This window comes from Nematolebias whitei, chromosome 6, assembly GCF_014905685.2.
Source record: "Nematolebias whitei isolate Nwh7 chromosome 6, NemWhi1, whole genome shotgun sequence".
Lineage (NCBI taxonomy): Eukaryota > Metazoa > Chordata > Actinopteri > Cyprinodontiformes > Rivulidae > Nematolebias > Nematolebias whitei.
The window spans coordinates 43306492-43334180 of record NC_056503.1 but is presented as its reverse complement, the minus strand read 5'-3'; the positions used below and the strand labels follow the sequence as shown (position 1 = coordinate 43334180).

Here is a 27689-nt window from a genome sequence, read left to right as displayed (position 1 = left end):
TAAACTACTGACAATCAAAAAAAAAAAAAAGACATCACACAACAAATAATCTTTTCTCAAAGGAAAACATGATTTTGACGAACAGACATACCACTAAAAGTTATTTTGTTCAATTAAGCTGATCTTTTATCTTTGCACATTTATTCTGTTCTTGTCCTCTCTGTAATCAGTGGGAGCTCTACTTCTGCACACTCTGGCTCAAATAAACAGCGACAGCAGCCGGATTCAAATGCCTGATTCAAAACGAACAAAACATTTAGCTTTTATTTGTAGAAATACACAGATTAGCTATAACATTACGTCAGCTGACAGGTCAAGTAACGTTGCTCATCACGTTATTTTGTAACAAGTTTCTATTGACTAACAAGGAAAATTAAAGCTGAGACATTTAATTTTCTGCTAAAATACAGTGTGAATGTCAAAGTCAGAGTATCTTTATTGTCATACAACATGTGGTACATGTGGTGGAACGAGATTGTGTACTCAGGGTCCCAGTTACATCCCACAATAAAATGTAAAGGAAAAACAGTAAAAAGATCTAAGATAAGAACTAAGAAAAAAAAAATCTACAAAAAATACGCTAAGCCCTAATAGCATAAAAACAATACGCCGAACAGCAGCACGAACATGAATGTATGAATGAATGTGAAGTGCTGAATGTTGAAATTTGCCAAATATGCTGCAACAGTGTTGTTATTAAATCTAAAATAAGCTGAACACTAGCTAAAAACTGAATGGAGCAAAACACAAGCTTAAAGCTAAAAATGGCTAAATGATCGTTAGAAGCAGGAAAGTGTAAGATAAAAAATAATAAATAAACTGCAAGTTAAAATTAGCCAAAACCTCTCTAAATGTTAAAAGTGGCAAAGTCATATAGCTAAAAGCTGTAAAATGTGAGTTCAAAGAAGGTAAGTGAAAACCATAAACTGCAAAAGGTTATCTAAAAGCTAAAAGTAGCAGTAGCTAAAAGAAAAAAAAAATAGCAAAAGGCTAGCTGAAAGCTAAAAGTGGTAAAATGATAGCTTAAAAAGAAAAAGTTGCACAAGAGGTCAAAACATAACAAGTATGCTGAAGCAAATTTCAAAAAGAACAATATTTTTGAAGAAATCGAAAATAGTTCAGTCTACTTTGTTTTTCTATGTGGAATATCTTGTGAAAAAAGTGAAATAATTTGAAACGGAATAAAAGTTACAAAAATCTAAATTTAGAACGAGCTACCCGATAACATTTTGTTAAAATAATAGCTAAAGTAGTAGTTTCTAGTACAATTACTGTAGTTTGTAGAAGAAGTAACTGGGATTCTGTGCACACAATTTCATTTTACCACATGTACCACATGTGATGTGAACGGCAGTAAAGAACCTTGACCTTGATTTGCATTAATTATACAATAACATGCATGAAATGTTAAAAATAACTAATAAACAATAGTGTGAACCTTGAAATACAGATTTCTTTTTCAAAGTAAAATAATAAAAATATCTAATTGGTTTAGAGATAATAAACTGATGGTGTCATTAAACAAATATGCTGCTAATTAAGCAGATGGTATTATCCTAATGAGAAACAACAGTCATGGAAATCCATATAAGGAGAATGGAGACGATACATTTTATCTCTGAGGATGATATTTGGGAAGATATGTGCCGCCTCAGACTGAAAACAGCTGGTGAGTCATATCTTTTAGGGTTTTCCAAGTTAGACATGTTTTGCAAGTTATTTTTTATCATGATGTGCATTAAGTCTTCTGAAGAAAGAAAAAAAAAAAACATCTCAATACTTTCTGCTAATTGTACGTAGGACAGGAGTGGGACCCACAAGACCAGTTTAGGAAGGGCTAAAACAGCACAAAAACTAATCAGAGGTGTTCTCTGGAACTCTATAAACTCTCCAGATACCAATCTGATGGGATCTGACACAGATGCTACACCATAAAGTCTCCATTCCACAACCCACGTCCCTGCAGAAGACATGCCAGGACAACCTGACACATTGTTTCTCTGCGCATTGACGGATCATTTTTGGTCTTTTGCACGAATTTCCCCAACTCAATTTGAAGCGGGTGGGCGGTCATCTCTACAACATCTTGGATTAGATTTGGTTTCACACACGTCCTCACCCTCCAGAACCAACGGCATGGAAACAGAAAGGAATGACACAACTCCAGATAAAAGAAGTGAGACGTGAACAAACAGATTTATCTCTGTCTGCATCTTTTCCAAAATGCTGATTTGATCTGCTGCTGCAGATGTTTAACAAGATGTTTCCAACTCAATAAGATTACTGACATCTTCTGAGGGTGGCAGATTGTTGCACAGATTTATACATTTTGTAAAGTAAAGTAAAGTGCTACGTGATGTCATCATTGTATGTTCCCACACAATCAGTGGTGTAGCCTACATTTTTGTAGTGGGTACATCGCGGTAAAGTTAGTTTTACGTTGGACACCGCTGAAGCCATGGAGCGCGAATGTCCAACGTCCAACGTAAAACTAACTTTACCACGGTCAGTCTGTATACTGAGCTTAGAAACCAAAGTACACTGGTTAGTACAATAAAAACGTAATTTTATTTTGAGTTTTAAGCGTATTGAATATTTCCAAATTTGATGATTATATTTGAATACGGTAAATGAACAACACATTTTGTCCAACAGTTGACTTTGTATTAAAACCATGTAATAGAATTTATAAAAGCGGATCAATGCAAAACATGTTCAAGTATTAAGTAGTAAGTACAGAAGTATTAATTATACAATAATTTGCTGGATAAGCAAATGTAATAAACAAGCTCTACATACCGATAGAAGCATTTAACTGCCGTTTAACGTATCAATGACACATGCCTAATGATATGCATCACTGGGCACTTTTAAGTGGGTATACTGGAATTCTTAAGCTTTTCTATTGGGTATACTCCGTATACCCGCCTATCACGTACACTACACCACTGCATACAACGGCAAAATTAGTTCTCTGCATGTAACCCATCGCAGGTGAGCTGCAGCCAGGTGGAGCAGTGGGCAGCTATGCAAGCACCTGGGGAGCAAATAGGGATTAGGTGTCTTGCTCAGGGATGCCACAACATGCGGGGATGGCAGGGAGTCGAACAACGACTTTCTGGTCCCAAGTCGGCTGCTCTACCTCCACCCCATCTCGGCCCAAACTTGGTCAAACTTGAGCTGAGATCTTAACTGCCCGACGCCATAAAAGGTGATCATGTAATGACCTGTTTCTGTGTTTGTTTGCTAAATATTTCATGAATCAGTGGACGTATTTTGATGTGATTATTTTTATAATGTTCTTAATACTCCTAACATATTAGAACTAGCATTCCTTGAAAGAGCTGCTTTCGTGTGCTACTTAGGGTATACTTAGAGTATAAGATAAGGCATGACTTAGGGTTTCCAGCACTTCAGGAAAACACAATTCTTGAGTAAATCCTGAAATGTCAGGTACTATTTGATTCACACAACATGCTCAGAACTTAGGTGGAGTCAAAATCTCATTCAGAAATGACAGTAGGTACACTGTATTCTGGGGTAAATGCATACGCAATCATTCCTAAATATACTATATGCCATCAGATACTAAAGTCACCATAGCCACTCAGTAAAGATACATATGCCATGTACACTGTAGGAGCTCAACATGCACTCAGTGATATTGAATACTAGTTTTAATACATGTACACATCAAAATCTCAGAGATATCATTTAATCAGCAGATCAGCATTTACCTTCCCTGAGTTTCAATGTCTTTCTTAATGTCCCTGAGTTCTCTGTCTGTAAAATGTGAACATGTTTTCCTTGATTTTCAAACTCTCTGGGGACCCTGTTAACTACTATCACACCAAAGTTTAGCGCATTATCTGTAAAACTGGCTGTGTTAGTTTCGCATTCTGTTTGTTGAGGTGCATTAGCTGTGGAGGCCTTCTTTTAATCGTGTACTTTGGTTGCTGTAAAATGTGCCCTCACTAAAACTCAAAGCACCTGTTAACCAGTTATTAGTCAAGACATTTAGGTTAAAATCCACACTTTTTTTTTAGAATAAAACCAACAATAGCCAAAAACCCTGTCTAAAAATTGCTTCAGTTAAAAAAGTATAATCTACCCAATAAGAATAATTTTAACTTCAACCAACCACTCACCCTTCCTCCCTCCCTCAAATGATCAAATGAACGATTCGTTGCTACTCGTGTTCAAGATTTGTTTTTGCTTCAAAAGAACAGATGTAATCTGCCATTCTGGCCTTCGTGACATCAGGACTGGCTGTACTTTCAACAAATCTGTGCCTTAAATATCATTCCTAAAGGCCATTAAGTATCTGTGAGCTTCATACACAGCCACTGGCGGCTAAAGAAATCAACCAACAGCTGTCCTTATGTGGCTTTTAATCAACATGATTAATAGAATCTCATTTTCATAATAAAGATAAGCAAGCAAGCTAATTAGAGTTTTGAAGTAAACGCACTGTGAAATGAAGTAAAAACAAAACACACTTTTTTTAAATTTATTTATAGAGTATTTGGTCTTTGAGAAACTGAAAATGCATTTTGGAAAGCAATGGGGCTTTATATCTGCTAGAAAATAGCTTTTCAATGGTAGACAAGAAAGAAAAACAAAGTCAGAAATCTTATCACACAAGTAATTCAGCTGTAAGGGATAAAATAAAGCAGCTTTGAAGCCCTCCTACAACCCATTGACTTTACTGGTACCCACTCAGAAACTACAGTACGCTCCAAAAACAGGCTCCAGAAATAAGCATAATAGGGAATGCCCTACGACAAAACACTTCACAAATGAAAAGCCATGAAATCCTTAAAGGAATGCATATTCACATCCGCCTTTCATGCCTGAATTTTAAATTAAGATCATCTTATGGTGACTATTAACAGAGTTTATAACCAACATAAGATGATCAATCTATTTCTATGGAGAAAATCTTATAAATAAGGTTGGTTAAACTTAAAAAACAAATGAAAAAAAATTGTGCAATGTCAGGTAAAATCCCAAGGTGTTACACGACGTGTTACCACCTCCTCAAATTATCGCATACTATCTAGTTTTTGTGAATTAGCTCGGTATCCCTAAAAATGACTGATTTAGAGTAATTAATACGCTTGCTATACGCTTGGCCAAGTTCAGTTGGGTTGATTTTAAAGTGCCTGTGTAAAAAAGACAGAAAAAATGTCTTTATTTAAAAAAAAAAAATTGACATGATACACATGATTTTATCCATTTTGTCACTTAACTGGCATATTTTCGTCTGAACTTGGTGCAGCCAAGTCAAACAGGAAGTGATATCAGAGGTGAACTCTTTGAAAAGGAGCTACCTGGTCTTTGCTTATTGATAATCTAATTTGAACTCTGACTCCTCTCTGATAGTAACTTAAAATAATCTAAAGAAACACCAGATTCTTCTCTACTGTCTGTGTTGTTAGCCGTTGTAGCAACACTCTGTTTACATTCTCCGTTGTCATCACTTCCTGTTACTGTGCATCCAAATATCTCACCGACTCTTCATCGCACAATGTTCTGTTTGCAATACGTTGTTAATGTTACATTTCCAGAAATGTATTCATATTTATTACTAACATTTGATGTCATAGACTCTTTAAAGTGGTTCATAAGATATTTTAGTAACAGACACACACACACGAGCAAAAACGTTATTGCGTGTTATTTGTCTTAACCTGTAGGAAATAAAGTTTAAATTGGGTGGAGAGAAGTTTTTACTCAACTCTGCACTTTTTCAGCCCATTCACCCATTTTGAAAAATAACTTTGAAATTATGATCTGAGAAGAAAAAAAAAAAAGCTGCTCAGATGATTCCCTCAAGAACACTATGTGCCGAGGCAAAGAACAAAAATGCGATCATTTGAAAATAAAACAAATAACAACAGGAAGTGACGCCAAGTAAACATAAACCCCTCAAAGCTCAAGAACCTAGTTGATCGTGATCGGACCCAAAGCAGAACTATGGGGTGGAGTTGGCTACACCTCCTTGCTCCTGTGATAGTGACGCAGCTCTGCCAGGCAGCTCCAGAGCGCTCCATCACAGCCTTGTTCTGACCTCCACAGTGAAGCCCAGGGGAACCTTCACAACAGATTTGGCATCTCATTTTCAGTGCAGCAATGGCCGTCCTCTCCTATCTGTCAGCTCTGTGCCCTCGTCTTTCTAGATCACATCTCTTCAGCCGCCGCCTCTTCCCTTCCTATCTCGCCTCGCTTCAAATAAATACAAAAAAAACAACCCCAAACAGGCTGAATGCACTCCTTCTTGCTGCCTTATTCAGCTGCTGTGTACGCATCAGTATCCCTGCGTATAAAATAAATATAAATGCAGAAGAAAGAAAAAAGGAAGAATCTGCCTGTGTCTCATTAAAATCTCATAGATGGTGGAGTTGATCCAATGAGGGCACAGTAGTCTAATCATTCTCTTTCAGTTCAGTGAGATGATTCTTAACCTCACCTTCACTGAGCAGTTTACCGGGGGCACTTTTTTTGTCACAAATTAAACCTGCAGTACTTGAATTAATAGCCTTAATCGCTTGCTTTGAAATGTACCACTTGTCTTATTTGATTTTCTGTTTGCATCAAAAAGCATAGATGTGCCTAAAAAGTTCAAATCCTAGCAAACAAATCATCGTTCTACTGTGGCTGCATTCCTTGGAGCCAGGTAGCAAAGTCTTAAATTGTTAATCTGATATCTAATAATCTTCACGCTTGCGCCTCTGCTTATTTGGAGTTTTCTGTAATCCTGTTTGAGAGAACAAGGCTGATCTCAGTCCTGCGTTATGCTGGCTTCCTTTAAATCTCGTATTTCTGCTTCAGCCCTCTCCTTTCTGTGTGTCGGGGACAAATTGCTGCCTCCATAACCCACAGGAGAACAAAACGGCCCTAACGTTAACGCTTTCTCGCACCTCTACCTGCATGCTGGCCCTTAGAGTTCAAAGGGAAACAGCCAACACAAAGCAGTGTGTTCTGTTGGCGTTGATCTCCCAGTATCTGTGACCATCAGGCAGATAGGGGTGTGCTGCAGATGTAATGGACCCATTGTCCTCCGCCTCGGGTTTTATCTTCATTACATGTTTTACAATAAAACTAAAACACATTTCTGTGCAAGGCAAAGATATTCGGTGTGTTTTTGTCTTTGGTGATTGCTTAAGAGTATGGTATATAAAAATGCTGGGAAAGTGTGCATTTGTTCAGCATTCCTATTCTGTGAAATTAGCTTTCTCTGCCTTAGTAACCCCCATCTTTAGAACATTTTCTCTGCAGACATCTAAAGTGGGAGAAACGGCACGTAGGCAGGCAGTCTCGACTTCTGAGCACTAAGGGGTTTTGTTACGGTTTAGTCAGACTCACAGTTTCCACTGGTAGATCGTGACAGGGGGGTTAGCGTCGGCCTTGCAGGTCAGCTGCACATTCTGGCGTTTCAGGAACCAGTTCCCATCAAACCCTTCGATCTTCACGTCAGGTTCATCTGCAGGAAAGGCACATTGATGTCACTTTGTCCCTCAATGATAAAAGAAGTGGGTGTTCAGGTTGTACCTCTGATAAAACGCAGCACAACTTTAGAAAAACAGCAAATAGGCTGTTAAACTCCTCCTCGTACAGGAAAAATAGAGCGTTGTAAATCTGCTGCACCCCGGACATGTATGCGTATGTATATATACACACATATATAGTACATATATACAGTACATATATACATATACACACATATATACAGTACATATATACATATACATATATATATATATATATATGTATGTATGTTAATCATGAATGTAGTACTCCCTACCACTTTGTACTTGTGCATATTTGTCTTTTTTCTAATTTGTGTATTCTGCTTCTTTATTTTTATTATTTCATTTATTTTCCTCCTCGAGGAACACCACCCTGCACATTTTAGTAGTTTCCCTGCTTTGACACGCCTGATTTGAATGAATGGGTGATTAACAGGCTTTGGCAGAACTTGAGGAGGTAATAAAAATCACTGAATCAGGTGTGTTGGAGCAGGGAAACAGCTAAAACATGCAGAATGGCGTTCCTCAAGGACCATGTTTGGGAACCACCGAATTAGACTTTGCTACTGGCTGCCTTGAATTTCCCCCCTGGGATTAATAAAGTATCTATCTACCTAGCTATATGAATGTTTGTACTGAAATTAACACCCTTAACAATATGATAAATGCAAACTTATAACTGATGTTTTATGTATTCAGAGGCCAAACTCTTTCAGCAGATAGTTCAGATTGGCTCTTCCCAAAAGATTAAAACGGGGCGAAGTCTTTGTCCTTTAATTGAACAGCTCATCTTTTAGACTGTTTACACTTCTTTCTGTTTTTGTTCTGCTACAAAAAGAACCCGCTTCAATCAATTTGATACAAACCTGAAAGACAATTTTAAACTATTAATTAAAATATCTAGATATTTTCATTACAAGCCATTAAAAATCTGTTTCGGCGAAGATTATTTTTCGATTCAGTAGCTGTTTGTACAAATTATAAAGTGATTTGAATGGTTTAACAACATACAAAAAACTACATTTTAACTACTATCTCCTTATGCTGCGATAAAAACCAAAATATTTGTCTCCAAGAGTTTTATTATTTAACAAGGGCACGTTTCTTACACTGGACGTTGAGCACCACGCTGTCTGGGATCTTGTCATTTTGGTACGTCACGATGCACGTGAGCTTCTGTTTGTGGGTCTCCCGGCTCGGTATGACCATAAAGTTGCTCCGTACCGTCGTCGTCCCATTCTGGTTGCGGGTCTCCTGGTAAGACGCTTCACCTTTCAACCTTGTGTCCCATTTGATCACGCTCGGCGGCTTCCCATTGGCCGACACACAAGTTGCGACGGTCATCTTGCGCCTTTGGCCCCTGGCCACGATGGTTGGGGTTGTCAGCGTCATGCGTGTCATTGGTCGAGCTGTGAAGTAAAAAAAAATAAAGAATGAAACGTGTTTTTACGTTCTAAAACACTATAGAAAACGAACATCTAACGCAGCCACAAACTAGCATCTGAAGTAGAGATAAGATGATACAGGTCTGAGTCTTCCCTTCCTCAAAGCTGAAACAGTTAAAACGAGCTGCGAGATGTAGACCACACTTGCCAAACTAAATGTGCCGTCATCCAGACTGAATCTTTTGTGAGTTGCTAATTAGCAATCTAATTTTGGTGCATCAAAAAACAAGCTTGTAAAAGAGATCTGTGAACACCGCTGGTTGGTTATCTGCAAGCAGGTCGTTGACGTTCCCCGAGCCGCTGCTGCCTAAAACATCTCAAAAACATCAAATAAGCTGAGAAAGCCACTCGGGGAACAGAGACTACTCAAGCCAAGTGCTTCTTTTTTATGTTTCCTTTACTGGGACTTAATGGGAAACACACCAGCACTTAATTACTAATTAACTCTATAGTCAGAGGTAGCCAACAACCTTTTCAAAGCTCCTCTTCTCAAGATAAACTACGTCTCAAGAACTCTTTTTTTCCTTCAGGATGAGTTTGAAGCAAATTACACAGCCCAAAGTGTCCTTATTGATTTCTAGTCTTACCTTTCAAATTTATTGACCGCTATTTGTGGCACTTTGCTCTTAAATAATTTGACTTGGTGTCACATAATGAGTGTGATTTTTACATGTTCAGTATGTTTAACCATTAAAAATCAAAACTATTCTGTGTGTTTTAGTTTATGTGCATGTATTTTACTGTAAACACACAAACGAGAACAAAAAAAACACAAAAAAAACTTTGTGGAATTTGGTGTAATTTACAGCAGAGCCTCGAGCTGAGCGGTCGAGCTGTAAAAGTGTTTTTATTTTGCTTTTCACCTAACTGGAAACCGTCAGCCTGACCTGGTGTTATATGAAGCCGAAACGTTCAGCTTCTGTCTAATGTCACTAACTGATGTGACCGTTTCACATCATTCATGTGATAAACAAAATCGTGTTTTAAAAAAATGTTTCTTAACTGATCCTAAGATGTGAAACCTGTTTTATATCCTTGTCTAAAACGTATCTAATAACAGCAACAGTTACACAATCAGTTATGTGGAACATGTAGGTGCGTGTAGGTGACGAATAATTCAACAAAACCAGCAGCAGTAGTCAGGTTGTGGTTTCAATTTTTTTTATTTTTATCGCTTAGATCGTTGATATGAAATAAAGGGACTGGGGATTTTTCTTTTCAAGTTTTAATATCTGACTTTGAAAGAATTGCAGTTGCTGAGAGATCTCATCTCTCTGCAAGTGAAGGAAATGTGCAATTACGCAAAGCACAAGCAAATTTAGAAGATATTTACATCAATTAGACATCACAGGCGATGGGAATACAAACCCAATCAAATCTTAGACACTAATTCAAAAACAAAGTGAGAGGCAAAGACAAAAAATGTTGGTTAAATACTGTAACTTCATTTTCTTTAAGTAGAGAAATAACTCTTAAACAGAAGTATTTGTAGGAAAAAAAAATACTTTGTTTATATTTCAAGAACTCAGAATTCTTTAAAAAAACTACTTTCAGCTACTTTAAACTGTACAGCATACATACATTATAGGCTTGTCGACAAACTATTATACAGCGATACTGCAATCTATAACAATGGCCCGGAGAGGCAAATACCTAGTATAACATTGACTTTGATTTGGGATCTTGAGCTTAGAGGTGGGGTAATGAAAAAAATGTGTAGTTTCATTAAATCATCTTGAGCAAATCAGAAGTTATAACCTGGACAAGCAAATACCATGTTTAAAATTTGACCTTGATCTGTGACCTTGACCTTGAAGCAGGGTGCTGAAAAGATTACGTGATATGCCATCGACTGGTAGTACAAATCAGTATCAAGTTTTGTAAAATTATCTTGAGCAGAGCAAAAGTTGTGGTCTGGACAAGAGAAAATTTACGGACAGACACATGGAGTCGTTCCATAATACACACGTGTTTCAATGGACATGTTATAAAACAGGTTCTTTAGTTTTAATTTATTTGTAGTTGATGCCTTTGTGATATACAATTCCAAGGGTCATGAAAGTGCAAACCTTTAATGGAAAAGTGAGACATTTATGTTGGCCCAGAAAAATATCCTAAAATATAAACCTGTTGCGTATATTTGGCCACTGTTTCTCTAAAAAAAAAAATCTTTGATGAAGGTTTTCTGAATTAGGTTTGACTACATAAATCTTGCGCAAGTGGCGTATTCTTACCATACACCGTCAAGTTGACCATGTTCTCCCGGTTGCCGGCAGGAAACGTGGTATACTCGCAGATGTAGGCCGCTTCATCGGACAGCTGTAAGTTGGAGAAAACGATGGTAGTGTCCTCCAGCGAGGGCGTACGGTGACGAACCGCTGCCTGCTTGAAGCTGACCCGCTCCTTAAACGGCGACAGGACCGACACGCCTAGAGCTGGGTTGGCGATGGCGACGTTCTGTTTTGTGCCATTGAGCAGCTTCTGCCAGGTAACCTGAGAAATCTTGACTGGCGGGTTGCTGTTGATGAAAATGCAGCGCAGTTCCACTTGCGAGCCAACGAAGCCAGACTTACTGGGGTCCATTTGTACCATCTGCCCATCGCCAACTACACAGAAAAAGGAGAGAAGAAAACAAACAAAAATATTACAATTAATAACTGTTCAAGGCCAAGCATGGCACTTCAGTCAATAACAAAGTACAGGCGCTGAAAGTCAAGGAGTCATTTCAGCCTCCTAGGTAGTGCATGCACGCTCACAGTCAAACTCACTGATTTAGCCAACACAATCCTGTACCACAGATATGACTGCCCCCCTCATACATCAGTGAGAAAAGTTGGAACACACTGGGTGGCTGTGTATAAACGCTGGGGGACATGTTATTAACATAATGGGCACATCCATACAGCTCAGACTTTGTCTGTGAAGGTCCTGTTTCTGATGAGATGGGAGGGCCAAGAGCGAACCAATGCATCACTAATGAACAAGTGCAAGGGTAAAGAGCTGGAGCCAAGTCACCGAGTGTTGTACAACACCCCTCCACATCCATCCCCCGCCGCCCTGCAACACACCGGGTAGTCCATTGTAATTTTAATTACTTTTTACTCACAAATACCTCAAAGATTGCCTGCAGCTCCTATTAAAAGATACAATATGGAGTTATATGTATGCACTCACAACAATGAGAAAGCACACGTTGGCTTTATTAAAAACTCAGCAATTAAACACACCTTTTTTTTTTTTAATTCTCATCTTTAGGGAATTTAATGCGCCAAAAAAGAAAAAAGATCAATTAGTGAGAACGGACCATTAACTTTAACTGTAGTTTAGTCTTTCATGCATATATTGACCTAATGCTAAAGTGAACTGTCAAGTGTCTTTTTTAATTACTTCTCACTTAAAGGAAAATGTATTAGCTATAGATTTCCAGCACAAAGCAAACCTTTTGAAAAGTCTGTTGACAAATGATGATCAAAATTCTCAAGTATGTTCAACTTTTTTTTAATGAAAATTTTGTACAATAAACATCAACATAATGAGGACCAGGTTAACAAAATTAACCAAACGAAAAGGGATATGTACATATACAGTACACACATGTAGGTGTATATGTGTTTTCTCCAATGCTTCCTTCTCAATTGACAAGATGCCATCTGTCAATCAATCCGGCAGGCATGTCAGCAACTGATCAATCGACGATCGCAGTTTGTCCCAAAGTGAAACAACCCTTATCTGCAGGAGCTGCACCCCCTTTTCCTCCGACAAAATTGTTAGGGTTTTGCATCACGAAGGCTTTACGGTCATAGGGATCTTGTGAAAAATCATCAGAAAAAATGGTTAAACGTTGTCGATGTGGAATGTATAGTTCAGACGTGCATTACCCTGAGTGTTTAGATGGTGGAATACAGTTTATTCCATTTCTAAAACCTAAACGAGTCTGGAAAAATGTAAGACGTATAAAGGCCGGTGGCCGTCCTCATGAGCAGCTGAATACAACAGTGATAAACAGGAAGTACCACATGTCCATCTGTAAGAAGGGTAACTGCAAGTAAACCGTCCATGTCTTTGTCAAAATTACATTGCATGCTTAATGGCTATATTAAAAGTTAATGCTTAACGCTAGTTGTGTTTTGTTTTGTGTGTTTTGTATGCAGATATGTTGCAACTTCTGGTTGAACAGGTTTAGTCTTTGTTTATTATGACGAGTTAATACTGAACTAATTTTGCACAGTGTTTAATAGGTTGTTTAATGTAAAATTTACACTCTTACATAATAAATTTCACTGTAAATTATTGTCCTGTGTCACTCTGCGGCATGAAAACATCCATTGCAGTAACTATTTGAAGTTATTGGTATCTGAATTTTTTTCCTGTCTTCTTTGACCCTTGATGGCTGACGAGGCAAAAATGCCTCACCAAATGCCTCAGGTAACGTCGTGAGCTTCACTATTACATTACAGAGCCTTGTTTGTTTTTTGTCAGAGGTTAGCTCATCTTGGGTTACATTTCCGCCTGGGTGGAGCGACCTTACCGTTCGCCTCATGTCAATTCCTCTTGTAGGCGTAAAGTGAAAACCATACGTTCCATTAGTTCAATGTTTTTCACTATAGAGGTAAATAGGATCATAGTGGGAGGGGATTTACATAGTCATCATTTTGTTATTGACGTTTTAGCTGATATCAAGACACTTTCAGTAGGTAAACATCATCTGTGGCTAGTTTGTTCAGAAAATATCCGAGATACATTGAAAAAAAAAAAAAAAGGACAAGTAATATTAAAGCCTGGTGTTTTTGAGATTATTTTCATTAAATCTGTCTAGAATGATTGTATAGTTTAGCAGGACCAAAATATGTCCATGATTTGCTATGGCTTCCCCGCAATTTCTCCAGCACAATGCATGTGTAGCACAAGAATGTTCAACTTTGAGGTGAGCAGTTTCATGTTCGGGACTTTTCTTTAAGCTACAGGTAATTTAAGACAAACACAAATAAATGCATCACTATGCAGTGAAGTGCGTACATTTAAGACACATGCTATAACAGCTTGATTGGATAGTTATTCAATAGTAACCATATCATTTGTCAGCAGGTGAGATTAAATTTCCACTGCTAAATTTGCTATACATAATATTTCACCTGTCAATCAACAATCTACTATAAAATACATCACTTTGAACTCTACAAACTCAAATTGTGTATTTTACAATTTTATGAACTTGCCTTAGTGAATAATTACAAAAAGATTGATAAATTCAAAAAAAATGATTGCTTCATTAAATCCTCAAAGCTGTTCTTTTCTAAAAGTGCTCAATTTGAACTTTGAGCTCTGGACAAGAACTTCATCTTGCTTTTCGTCTGATCTGGGCTCTGCAGCGGGCTGCACAGATGTGCGACCACAGGGCTTCTGCATCCTGTTGTCTTCAACATGTCTTTGTTTTCTCAGGCTCTAATTTACGTCCCTTTCCAGGTGAACTCTGGTGATGTCCCATTTCCTTGTCCGACAACCCCCACGGCTGAGCTTATATTTACAGCCATCCTCGGCTATAATTATTTCCTACGGATAGACCCACAGGAAGAGAGACTGAAACGTCTCTGTTATTCACGCAGAGCTCATAAAGCCGACCAGTGAATCCAGTCATGAATAGGGAGAAAATATGTTGTTGTCTCAAGTGAAGAGCCAGGGCCTGAGCACGCTTGCTTCAGACAGAGCTGCTCTTTAGCACTGAGTAACAGAGTCCCACTGATGGATAAATTGCAACCTTCAGTTCCCACAGGGGGGCTGTAAAATGTTTAGAAATACAAGAAAATGTTTCATTTCTGTAAAACACCTACTAAATGCTGTATCTGATATCCTCAGTCCTCAGCTAAAAAAAGAACAGGACGCCAAGGGGAGAGGGGGTTGTGTGCATGCAACGTTTAACCATCTCAAGCCATAGCAGCGGTTATTGTGTTAAGATTTTACTTGTAAAAACCGTAGGTAGTCAGCCGAAGGACATCAGGGCACAGTACAGGCACTGAGAGAGGAAATGGTGCAGACTCTGGGTGGAAGACTATTAAGATTAACAATGTATTTTTTCCTCATCTTCCACAGCGGGTGCATAACCCTTACATTGAATTGCTTATGCTGGAGAGTGGTGCATTACGAGCGGGAGGCAATTTCAATCTATTGTTATATGCTTTCGCTCAAATGCTGTCTTTGCTGCCTACTTCAAAATCATATAAAAACAAACTGACAACCTTTTGAAGTTACTGAGTACACATCATCTTTCATTTCCGTCTGAACACATCAGAAAAAAGGTTTGTGATGACAGATTGATTCACTAATACAGTTTGACAGAAAGAACTGGCAACCTTGTCATCTGTACCTTGAGAACCACCTGTGTCCTCGTAAAGCCCAGGGCAATACTTTACTCCTTTTTATCACGGCTTATATTAGCCGTTGTGGCAGCTATAGCATGATATTTCTTGAAATGGCAAACACAATTTACAGTGGGACAACACTAGTTAAAGTTTAATCTCAAGTTGAAGCGAAGCGGGGGAGCTGCAGACACAGGGGGTGTGTAAAAACCCATAAATACGTGTCTGGCCTTATCGGAGCCACTTCACTGCTAAAACAATAATGGCAGGGGCCAGATTTGTGAAAAACTGCAGCCCCTCCCTCCTTGTTTCGCCCTTCCTTTTTTCGGGTCTGATACTCTCAACTTACGTTGAACTAAATAAACATTAGCTCACTTGAATGGAAACTAGATAAATAGGCTTAATTGCACAGCCACACAAGTCCAAATCTCCTTTGTGGAGGACTAGGGATGCCCATAGCGACTCCCTCCACTTCAGGACTGCAGAAGTCCTTGGTTTAGCACTTAGTGGAGCTGTAATTATAGACTGCATGATGAAATTGTAAAGCCATAGAAGAGCAGTTCGATACATGCAATGCAAGAAGCATTAATACGTTAGATTTCAGGGTATTTTTAGGAGCGAGTGGTGCAGAGAGAAAGGTGGAACTCACAGAGAGAAAGACACGCAAAGCAGTGAAATGCAAAGCTGGAGAAAAGGGAGATCAAAACAAAGAGAAAGGCGGAGCTTTAGGGAGATTTGTAGGTGCATTGTGGGTTTGAGCCTGGCCGGCATTATCGTTTGTGCTCCTGGTGCTTTGTTCTCACACTGACAAGAGGGTGACTGGGTACAGTCATGTTCTACTACACCTGAGGCTAGACGCTGCTTAAAGAGTTGCCAGGCAGAGAGTGGAGACCTATTTCTGCAAAGAAAAGCAACAGGACAAACAACCAAACCAGAAAGTATGTCCAAGCTGGCAGAATATGAAAAAGCAAGGCTTGATGCACACCAGGTGAGCTGACTTGGATCAGAGAGGACATGAGGGGCACCATTAAAACACCTGCTGTACCATCTGGCCCAGCACTGATAGCAACAGACTCTGAAGGCCTCGACACAGACAACTGTAATACGGCCTGGTCTGTCAAGCAGCACTGAGAGGCATGTGCTTTGTGTTGTTTGCATATGGCACATTGGGCATAACAGCCTTCAGCTTTCTTATGGTATGTGGACAAAGTCCAGGAAAATTCAGAACTGCAAGGCGGTTTTCATTGGAACGAGTTCTGATCACAAAAGCCAGAAGGTTGACTGTGCTGGAATTAGTCACATTCAGATATTTTACTACCCAGCTGGGAAAATAAAGATAAATAATAAATTAACAATGTTTTTCTTTTTCTCTCTTTTCTTTTCTAGATCAAAACTAAAGAGAATCACATTAACATTTCATATTTGCCTTCTGTTTTTACTGCTGGGGGAAAAAAAGAAAAAGGTTTCTGAAACAAATGTACAACACTTATCCATCCCAGATATTTCTCTCTAATTGGTGAACAATAACAACACCATAAAAATCTAAATTAAAAACCAAGCTTTCACAATCCAAGGGAGCCTCTTTTTCATAAACCAACTATATACAGCAGCTCATTTACCAACACAATTGCCTTTCTTTTATTTATTTTTAAGAGAACTGGCCAACAACCAACACTTCTTCAAATGGCAATTACTGGCTCTTATAGTGATGTTCATCCAGGGAAATCATTTGTGCCTGAGTCGGATAAACTTCAGTATAATTCACCTTGAGCTGCAGCAACGTGCGCAAACCAAAGATTGAACTGCTCTGAATTCATTTCTTAGAAGACGTTCTCATTAATGCTTTCTATTTAAAGCTCCACCAGACAACTTGACACACTAAAAGGTGGCGAGACATCAGGGTTTGAAGTATAGAAACTTCAAAACCTCAGCAACATGTAAAGTGATGCCACTGAACGGCATTCTTCTTGGACCTTGATAACGGCTTTGGTGTGGGTGGAGATCAAGAAGTATTTCACTTTCCAATGGATAAAGCACTAAACCACGACTCGACGATGGGAGGGACGTTTTTCCTGCTTCTTGCATGATTATACCGGTCAAATTCAACATTTCAGTCTCGTTTACTGCAACTCCTCTACTTTTGTATAAACATCTTGCCAATTGCCTTTTTAAAGCTGATCCCCGCAGTAACATCATCTTCTCTTCATCATATACTGCTCTTTGGTTACTTCACTAAGTGGGATGTTGATAGATGAAACATGGCTTGAGCCACTCGGGATAATTACTGTTTAATGTAGTCCCAGTTCCCACAGCGATGGCACAGGCCCCTGTTCCCCCCGATTCATGACCACACATGGGGTGCCTAAGGGGGAGTCCAAATCCACTGTCTCTGACACAAAACCTCTCATTAGCTGCTTGTTTACTCCACTGATGGAACATTTTGAATCTTCTTTGTTGTCGTTGTTTGAGCAATTTAGAGCTCATCCAGTATAATCAGAAATGATTTTCATGGTGTTTCACACAACTTTTAGGTATAAATGAAGGGTGTATTTTTTGCAATTGGGGCTTGAATACATCCAGGATGAGCATTTCATGGAGCACAAGCAGCATTCTAATAATTGTCCTCAGTCATGGCGTGAAGAGAGGGAATTGAAAATGCCTTCTGTCCATCCATTCATCTGTGAATGTTGGGACCATGATAGCTTAAAAAATATGTGAGATACTGACTTCCATGTGTGGCAACATCTAGGTATAAGAAAGGTCCCTTTTAAAAGATGGATTGCTCTGTAAAAATCCCAAGATGGTTGCTGCCGTAAATGTATGTCCATGTTGTGAGCTGCGTGATATAAAAAAATGGCGAGGACTTCCATTTTGCTGTGTGTCTGTATCTAGGCAGAAAAAAAAAACTCACAACCAAAAATTGGGTTGCCACATCAAAATCCAAGATGTCTGCCATCATTTATGAATAAATATGTGGATCATGTGAGCAGGATAACTTCAAAACTAAACAACGTGCCAACTTCCATTTTTGTGTGTGACTGCATAAGAAAGACCATTACAGATAACTGGTTTGCCATGTCAAAATCCAAGATGGCTACCACCATATAGTTGGGTAACCGGACCACTCCTATCATTTGAGGAAACAATGCTTTCATATTTTTATATTACTTAAAAGTAGTTTTCTCACATTATAGGAGTAGCCCTTGGGGTGGCCAAAGATAAATCTTTGGTGGCCAAGACCACCAATGGCCACCCCTTGGCTCCGCAACTGTTCTTGGTCATGGATTAAGTTGCTCTTTTCACTCACCAGGATTTGTCACTCTGAGCAGCCTTGGACATAATGAAACACCTACCTCTGTTCGTACAGTGTAACTACTACACACTTAAATATCTTGCACCAAAAACATTAAGGTTTACTTGCATTTATTTTTCAACTCCGGTCCAGAAAAAACACTCATCTCGAAAACTTCAAGCATTTATTATTTAAACCCCTCAGCGATGGGGAACATAAATATACTGCTTGTTTTAATGTTGCTATCAGACAACTGTGTCAATTCACTTTTTTTGTTGTTGTTTGTCAAGCAGTATGTGTGAGAAAATTGGGTTTAATCTACACTCAGTCCCTATTAGATGGTGCTTGAGCCAGGTCTCTCGGGGCTAAACAGTGTACCTGCCAAAGCAACTCTCTTTACCCTCTGTCTCTCGGAGCAAACATTCAACTGCAGAAACAAGTGAAACATCACTGGAGCAGATGGGAAGTAGACCTGCTCCTAATTTTCCACTATCTGGTTCAAATTTGAAATGCTCTTTTGTACAACACATTCGTTCATTGAGGACAATGTAACATCTGCTGCGCTGTAAATGTTAATGATTATCGGGAATATTTATTATGTCAGGCAAGTTCCCAATCTGCAATAGCTCCATGAAAGCTGCTGTGTATTTCATTTGAACTGTTGTCAATGGCACTCCTTTTTGAGTGGGGGGAGAGAAATAATAAGCAAGAACCATGGAACAGTAGTGATGTTTTTTTGTTCCTACTAGGGGATGGAATTATATGAAATTATGAATTACATTATACAATATTAATATTAAATATGATTAAATATATATATACTATGAAATTACAACTTTCAGGTTGGCAGCGAGTATGGGTACCAATTCCCACCTATTGTCGCAATTTCAGCCGTTTCTGAGGCAACAGGAGGTTCAAAGGACAAGTCCAAATACGCTTCCCCCCTCAAGCAGCTTTTAGGTGTTTCAAATGTCAGGGGGGATTGCATTAGTTTGCTGCAAGACACTATTTCATCTTGGTTCAGCAAGATTATAATTCATCCTTGAATGAAACACCCTGCCTCGATATCCCTACTGCTCAGACTCAAAGAACTGAATCGAGCTGACAAAGTGGAGTCATATCAGGGTATATTGTAGGGGGTGTCACACATATTTAACGATGCATTAAATAATGAAAATAACTACCTTTAGAGTTCCTGTCATTAACAATTGTTTTATTCTTATCTAACAGGAAATATCCTAGAAGCAATCTGACATTTCCGTTGTCTTTGACAGTGGCAATGACAAATAAAGCTGGGTAGAAAGCAAGGCTTTTGCCCTACAGAGACAGAGCGAAACAGAGAGAGAGAGAGAGAGTGGGGGGAGTGATAGTACGCATCGAGAGTAAACACAGCATCAGCAAGCTCTGACCCTCCTCCCTCACCCTGAGGCTTAACTAAACAAGGCCACCACGGTTTCGGTTCTACGACACAAAATAAACAAGGCTGACGTTACCTGACCAAACGATGAGATGACATCACCCAGTGACACCCGAGAGCGAGCAAATGTCAGTAAACAAAGTCCATGTACAATTTACCCACCTGGTGAATGAATGACTGTAAGATCTGTGTGTGCATGACTGAAACTTTGCTAGAAACTTAAGCAGGTGACACAACCGTCACCGGAATAGAAAATGCTGGTGCTGTTTGTGAGAACAACAGATGGAAAATAACTCGCTTTATCATAAAGATTTCGAGCCGGAACACTCTGGAGCTGAAACTATTAGTCAACAAAGCAGCTCACTCCATGGAAAGGGTTTGGAGCGCACATTGATGTGCACTGGTAGTTTTTCAATAATGTAAAACGTTCCCTGAGCTTTCAAACTGGAGCATCTGTGGAATGTCTCAATAGCAAAGGGCTGATCAATAAATAAATAAAACAGTGTGTTTGGGGGTGTGCAGGGCCATATCAAAGTGATGCACTATCACATCAGATGGGCTGAGCTTCATCGACTGCAGGTGTAGCCATGGAGTGTGCTGGAGCCAATGGGAGGGGTAATGTAGGGGATTTGGGGTAAGAAGGAGAGTTAGCAGTGCGGGTGACACAGAGGGTCAGTAGTGGTGAGCAGATTACAGCACTCAGGATATTAAAGTAGAGGAGAGACGACGCTGCAGGCAACAAACCTCTCAGGGATATTTCAGTATTAGCGTGGGGTGACGAAGAGGCCATGTCCACGATGCTTTTGACATAGCTTTACAATAACACAATCACTGAAGGAACTGGCTTTTTTTATTCGAGCTGGGGTGCAAGTGTAAAGGTTACTGCACTCTAGAAACTAATTTGGCACTACCAATTGGACATTTAATAATTTAGGAGTTCCTTGTTAACACTGATCAAAAAGTGGACTTGATTCAAGCATTTCAGCAACTTGCAGGTGTCTCCTCTTCCCCTTTGCTGCACTCTACTCACCTACAGAGAATACCGCCCTGCATGCAGAAAGTGGCAACCAAAACACCTGCTGTATTGAGCAACACAGACCTTGACCTCCTAAGTTGTGCTCATAGGACTTATTCTCACTCAGCTGCAGACATTTAGTTAATTAGCAGATGTCTGCTTTATATTCTACTGTAAGGGTCCAGTGGCAGTTTCAACAAAAGCAGATACTGAAAAGGTAGTTCATGGAGTAATTAAGTCCCTTATGTAACTCAACAGAAAATATTTCAATAACTTTATTTTTTTCTAGTTCGCACAACAGGTTGGATAAAGTAAGCAGTCTGACACCTTCATCTTGGGCCCTGTGGATACTTTTGACGTTGGAAAAATAAACAGTCCTCTAGAAAACACTTGACAGTTAATTCCCCCAAAAAAGGATAATCAGTTGGTGCACCCCTAATCACCACTGATTGTGACATTTGTCTCTTTGATTGCATTAGTCTGTATTAAAGCTGCTTTTTTTCAACATATGAACCATGAATATCTTCACTACGTAAGCGCTGGACAATGAAGCACAGACAATTAACCATAAAATGGTTGTGGAGAGGGATGTATGGAATGGAGATGGCTATGCTTGAGCCAGAACCACAGCAGTAGCCTATACCTCTGCTAAGCGCTCAGTAAATACAGCATGAAATGCATGTACTGTCCTGCCAAAAAGTGCTGAGAAAGAGTCTGGCCCTGGACAATCATGCATGACAAATCCCCCTCTCACACCATCTGTTCCATTGTCCACAAGTAAAGATAAGTCTTGCACAGAGTGCAAACACTGACTATTTCCATGTGCTTATGCCAACCACTTGTGTTGGATACATAATAAAACATTAAGATTTGAAAAATCAAACAAATGTTCAGCTGAAACTGGATAATCAATTATTGGCAGTAAGTAAGAATAGAAATGGGCATGCGATGTGGAAGTCTACATGCTCCGTGAGAGCCGTGCAGGATGTGTGTAAATCTATACACCCCATGGAAGGTGACCTTTTGAAATACTCAGTGAAAGCAAGAATATCGTTTTTGGTGTCTGACCCCTATCGACCTTTACTGGCTGAGGTTTTTCAGCTTATTTTTTTCTCAACAAAGGCCAGTTATCTCACAGGCATGCAGGACGGAGGAAGATTTTCTGGATAAATAGGTCCAGCATAATCATAGCGAGAAGCATTGCTGCATCGCATGCGGTTTATTAAACCATAAAAAAGACCAAACAATCCATATTTGGTTAAAGTAGCTTGTGTTTTTCAGCGAACTTCTGTTTTTGAGTTACCGGTATATCCTAGTAGCATCTGTAGATTTCTTGTGATAAATTAATGTTATGTATGCCATATATTTATGTGAATGCATAGGGAGCAAAAAGAAGGAGAGTTAATAGGATAGTTAATCTATTATTATAGATGTACAAAAGCAGGACAGCGGAGGTACACTCTGCTCATTGTACAAAACTGATTTTTCCAAGCATTTCTGGACGGGACGATTTATACAGACGATCCATTAACATACAGGAGAGGGAATTCACACTCCAGCTGGAGTGGGCAGTGGGCTGAAGCCCCTGTCTGCTATCAATTAACAAGCACATTTAGTATGTGTCTGAGTCACGGTCACCATGGGGCACAGAAAATGCTGTGCATTGGCTCAAAAGAAATGTCACAAAAGCCATTTTCTTGGCTGATTTTCAGACGTTGTACCATGTCTGCATGCTTATACCTGAAAGACAAAATCATTTTGCATATAGCATTTATTGAATTCTGTCACAAACCAGCCAGTTATGTGCATGTCTACAAAGAATTAGGTACAAATAAACAAGATTATGAATTTTGCCCTGCAGTCGCATCATTCAAGCATGGATTAGTGTCCTGATGTCACCACTGGAGGAGTGAATGTGCATCGTCTGTTAAGCTGATAAAGTTAGATATGCCTCCACACTTCCACCCCCCGAACGTGTTATCTTATCTTGTTATGTAAATTATTTTTTGCATGGGTAATGGATGTACATTTTAATAAGCGTTCCTTGCTGCAGTTTAACTGTGACATTTGCTTCATGGTAACCAGAAGGTTTGGAGCGTTGTTTAGGCTCATTACGCCCTAAATTCTCAAACCCTAACTCTGAACATACCATTTTTAAAGAGACTTCAGCCAAAATTATAGCACTGCCAGTAGAAAATTACACCTAAATCAAATAAAACTGATTGGAGAGATTGCTTTATGGAAATAATCCTAGATTCTGGCCTTTGTTAGAGCCCCCCCACCCCCCCGTTTTGTGTGTTTTCATCATAACCATCTTTGAAATTCAGCAGTTCTCGATAGAACTTGGAGACCGGGGCTGAAGCATTTCCTAAACCATGACCACAGACCATTTTTCCGAGGCCAGTGAGGCTCCATGTTCCACATACATACAAGGGTTGGAATGCTCACCACATCTCAGGACTATATGGTCACATTCTGCTGCATGTGCTTCCCAGCTGTGATCAAGTATTGTCTTTCCCACCAGCTTTTGAGCTCCGTCATACAACGCACTTTCACACAGCTCGATAGCTTTCATGGCGTCTCTTTGTACAAAAGCTTATGCATACAGACCACATCAGATAATAGCTTATCCATCCATTTTGCACTTTAACTATTACTCTTTCATGGCCTTTATAAGTACAAAATAAAACTACTTTTTTAAACTGGTATTGAAGACCTAATAATGGCGTTTAGAAAGAGAGTTTTACGAAAAATCATTTTCAAGCCCGTGTAACTCTTGGCCTTAATATTGTGACATTGTTGATGAAAAGTAATGCATGAAATAACAGCCCTGCACAGTTTGCAACTAGTCTTTCAAGAAAAAAGCAACTGGCATGAAGACACCAACCACAAAGCCACAGTGAGGGGAAAGCAGGCTGAAAACTGAGTCTGTGGTAAAAGTTACTTCATTCTCCATCGGTCCTTAGATGTCAAACAATGTCTTTCATACAGAGACCCAGGCTTTAGAAGCAATTCAGTCAAATTTCTAAAACAGGCGACCTAAGAATAACATCACAGGTATTCTTCATAAAATGTAACCGGATAGAGAAAGAATAGAAGTAGTGATCAATCATTTGATTCAAAAACAGTGAAATTACTCTCTGGGTTTCACTTGGTTTCATTTGAAAGTATCACACTGTGTGGGCTTGGGGGAGGGGGATGTCAGGAAATTACCTTCTTTTCCCCCCTTTTTAAGTGCCGTTGTTGCTCTTGAACTTTGAGGAGTGGGAATGAACACTTTCACTCCCCATAGGTGTAGGAGATAAGTACATCCAGATTACGATAATTTGAATTAACGATCGTTTACAACACATCTGTGCATTTAAACGTATAAGCGATAACCGAATAGCGCCGTGCGAAAACTCAGGATAATTACGTGGGCCGCGCAATTTCACTGTGGTCAAATTGTGACAGTGTGACTGTTGTGTGACTACTCTGCTGACAGCTTTGAGCTATTAACTGCAATCAAACCAGCGCCATACTTACTCTCCATGTTAAGAGATATTTTGTAGTTAAATCTAAATGATTACACTCAAAGTGCAGGAGAATGCACTGTAAGATTTGCGAGCGCGATTGGAACAAATTATGACTTTTAGGGCTTTGGCAACACTAAGGCAGAAAACACAGCTGACAAACTCTGATAGTGTGTTGGTATTGATCAGTGTCAGGAGAAATAAAGCAGGCAGTCACTGTGTGGAAAGACAGTCCATGCTGACGGTCTTTTTAAGTAATAGCCCTGAAGTCAAGCTGAAGTTGATCCAAAGTTTATTTCCTCTTGTAAACGGCCAGAATTAAGAATGTGCTGACATGGTTTAGCACACTGCTGTAGAAACAAGTCTTGTTTGATGGTGTCTAGTGGGAGTCCAGGTGAAAAAGAAGCACAGTGCACATACAGGTTTTTCCTCAGGGCGGTGGGAGTGCTGTTTGGAGCGCTCACCCTCAACTTGCCCTCCCTTACTGTGTATAGACTGTGGTTTGCTCATTGTTTGACAGGATTGACAAGCTCCCTGGCAGAGCTGATTAAAAGCTTTAAGGTCACAGAAGTGGGACAGATATCGAGCGAACACCTGTCTCCTCAGTGAGAGCCAGTCCCCTATTGGGTGTGTCCTCCAATGGCATTGGATCAATGGCTCCATTATGACTCAACCTGGACTACTACTTTTTTCCCCTCTTGATGGTGCTACTTTGGCTTGCAAAGAACTTTTCACTCCCTAATATTGCCTCACTCTGTCTATCTTTTGTCCTTAGATAAATAACGTTACTAAATGACTTTTTATGTATGTGGATTTGTTCAGTGCCCACAGAGAACTTCTGTTGTGACTTGGCGCTATATAAATAAACTGCACTGAATTGAATAGATATATTTTCCAGTTTTGTTTTTATGACCATGCAGGTAAGCCAAATGACTTTTTCTGTACTATAGAAAAATATCAAATGAAAGTAAAGTAAGAACATCTTCTGCAATATTTTTATTTTTGTTGTAGCATGGACTTCTTCATCCCAGATTTCCACATTCTGGTAAAAATAACTATGAAAGCTGCTGCCCACTGAAGATTTGTCAGAGGATTATAGATCATTAAAGAGATGTTTGAAGTTCACTTGAAATCTCTCCAAAAAAAAAAAAAGACGTTACCCGAATCACAGCACTAACAGCATCTCAGCCTCATGTTTTTGTCTCTTTGCAGTCTTCCTTCAAAAAGAGGCTCACAACTAAACTATGTGGAGTCATAATCCAAAAACGGACATTTCTATTTACCACAGCTCAAGCTTGGAGGATAGTGAATTAAGATACTTCCCCTGTGGACACCTAACCAATTTCATCCCTTCTGCTTTTTACTTATTTTTTTTTTAAAGAAGAAATGCTGTTATTCTGATACTATATCCCACAATAATCCCTAAAATGAAACCTACTACCAAACTATAACAGTGGGATAAGACGTCAAAGGTTGGGTGATTTTTGCCAAAAGATAACTCGAACTGTGTCCCTACTTATCACTACTTTCATCCTCACAGCGCCGTCGCTTCTACGGTTTCTGAGATCCCTCCCCCCATAAAGTCACCAAGCTGGTTTGACTTGATGTGAGTCAGTGAGCACAGAGCCACACTGCTTCGACTTTTATCACAGTAATATTTATGGATCGCTCCCGTTTTCCTGTACGAAAAAAAAAATACACGGACTAAACTCACTTTAAAGACATTGTCAGACAAAGATTATCTAACGAGACAAGCTCATTTCCACATCCTTTATCTATCACACTAAAATACATCATTAATCTTACAGTTATATGCTGTAAAATAATTGTTCATGAAAAAAGACTGATAAGAAACTGTTGTTATGTTTAATTAAAATAGATGAATGGTAACTGTTTCAGTGGCTGACAATCAATACACCACAAAGACACCTTTGTGTTTAAATTCTGACTAATGATGAAATATTTTCAATCACCAGTGGATGATGTTTTCAATTACTTCACATTTCCCAATATAGATCTTTAATTAGGTTGTTGAGCAACCGACACATGAAAAAAAAAAAAAAAAAAAGAAAGTAAAATCACATGTTGGGTAGTGTTTTTAAGCTGGCGTGAAAGTGACTTTGGAGGAGTAAAGGGTGAGAGTGCTGGTAAAGTGTTAGGTCACAACTCCATTTGCTGCTGATCTTTGGCCCTTTTATTTTGTGTATGCATTTTTCCACATAAAAGAAAAAAGAAGGAAGAGGTCTGGATCAAGCTTGATCCATCGGTCTGGTAGAAATGAAAGAAAACTAAATATCCCTGGCAACCAGGATTAGCAGCGAGACATGCTCAGTTTAATTAGAGGGGTTTGGAGGGGCTGGCATAAAAAAAAAAAATGAAAGCTGAATAACTACAAGACAGATTTAAAGTGTTTTTCTTTAAAATGCACATCCCTAATTTGGACACTGAATCTATGTTTTGGATTTAAGCGTTTTTCAGTTGCAGTGCAATAAATATACCAAAATCTTCTACTATGGCTGTTATGGGAAAACACTAACCGTAATATCTGGTCTATGTTCAAATACATATAGTTTTAACCCATTAGGTTGTTTAGATGATAATACATGTGCTGGGTACTCATGATTTTACCATTTAACGGATATTCAGTGGAACTATTTCTAACAATTAGAACAATAAGCATTTAGTTTCACCTTTTACTTTGCAGACTGGGGTTTTTAAGGAACACTTTCTACCAGCAGGGCTGTCAATGTCTGTGTTTTTAGTCCCACTGCATTAGATAGTGCCCGTCTGTTGCCTGGAAATGATAGCCTTGCTGAAAAATTTCCATCCTCACCGTGTCCTTCACAGATTGCAAGTGTTCCCGGAGCTCTTACACTCATAGGTCCAGACACTCAAAAGGCTGCTAGGAAATGTTTGAGCACAAATGAGCCCATCACATGTGTCTGGACAACTGACAAAACTATATTTGTGCACTCTAAGTGTTGTGTTGTGAGTGGATGCTGGAAACGAATTGGACATATGGACCAAAGCTTACCAGGATGCAGGCCGGAGTGGAATAAAGGGCAGCCAGCTGTGGCAGGTGTATCCCTTGTGGGCACAAAGCTCATATCTGAACTTGTTTTA

The 27689-nt window shown here is 39.2% G+C and overlaps 1 protein-coding gene across 4 annotated transcripts in view; it reads right to left on the bottom strand.

Moving 5' to 3' along the window:
- The window catches only part of nectin1b (nectin cell adhesion molecule 1b), a 241582-nt gene that overhangs the window by 158002 nt on the left and 55891 nt on the right, over window positions 1-27689 (bottom strand). For all 4 annotated transcript variants that reach the window (XM_037677635.1, XM_037677636.1, XM_037677637.1 and 1 more), the window contains exons 2-4: window positions 11212-11583; window positions 8642-8941; window positions 7369-7486 (exon numbers count right to left, since the gene is read on the bottom strand). In XM_037677635.1, coding sequence (XP_037533563.1) covers window positions 7369-7486; window positions 8642-8941; window positions 11212-11583 — 790 coding nt within the window. The remainder of the gene's footprint in view (window positions 1-7368; window positions 7487-8641; window positions 8942-11211; window positions 11584-27689) is intronic.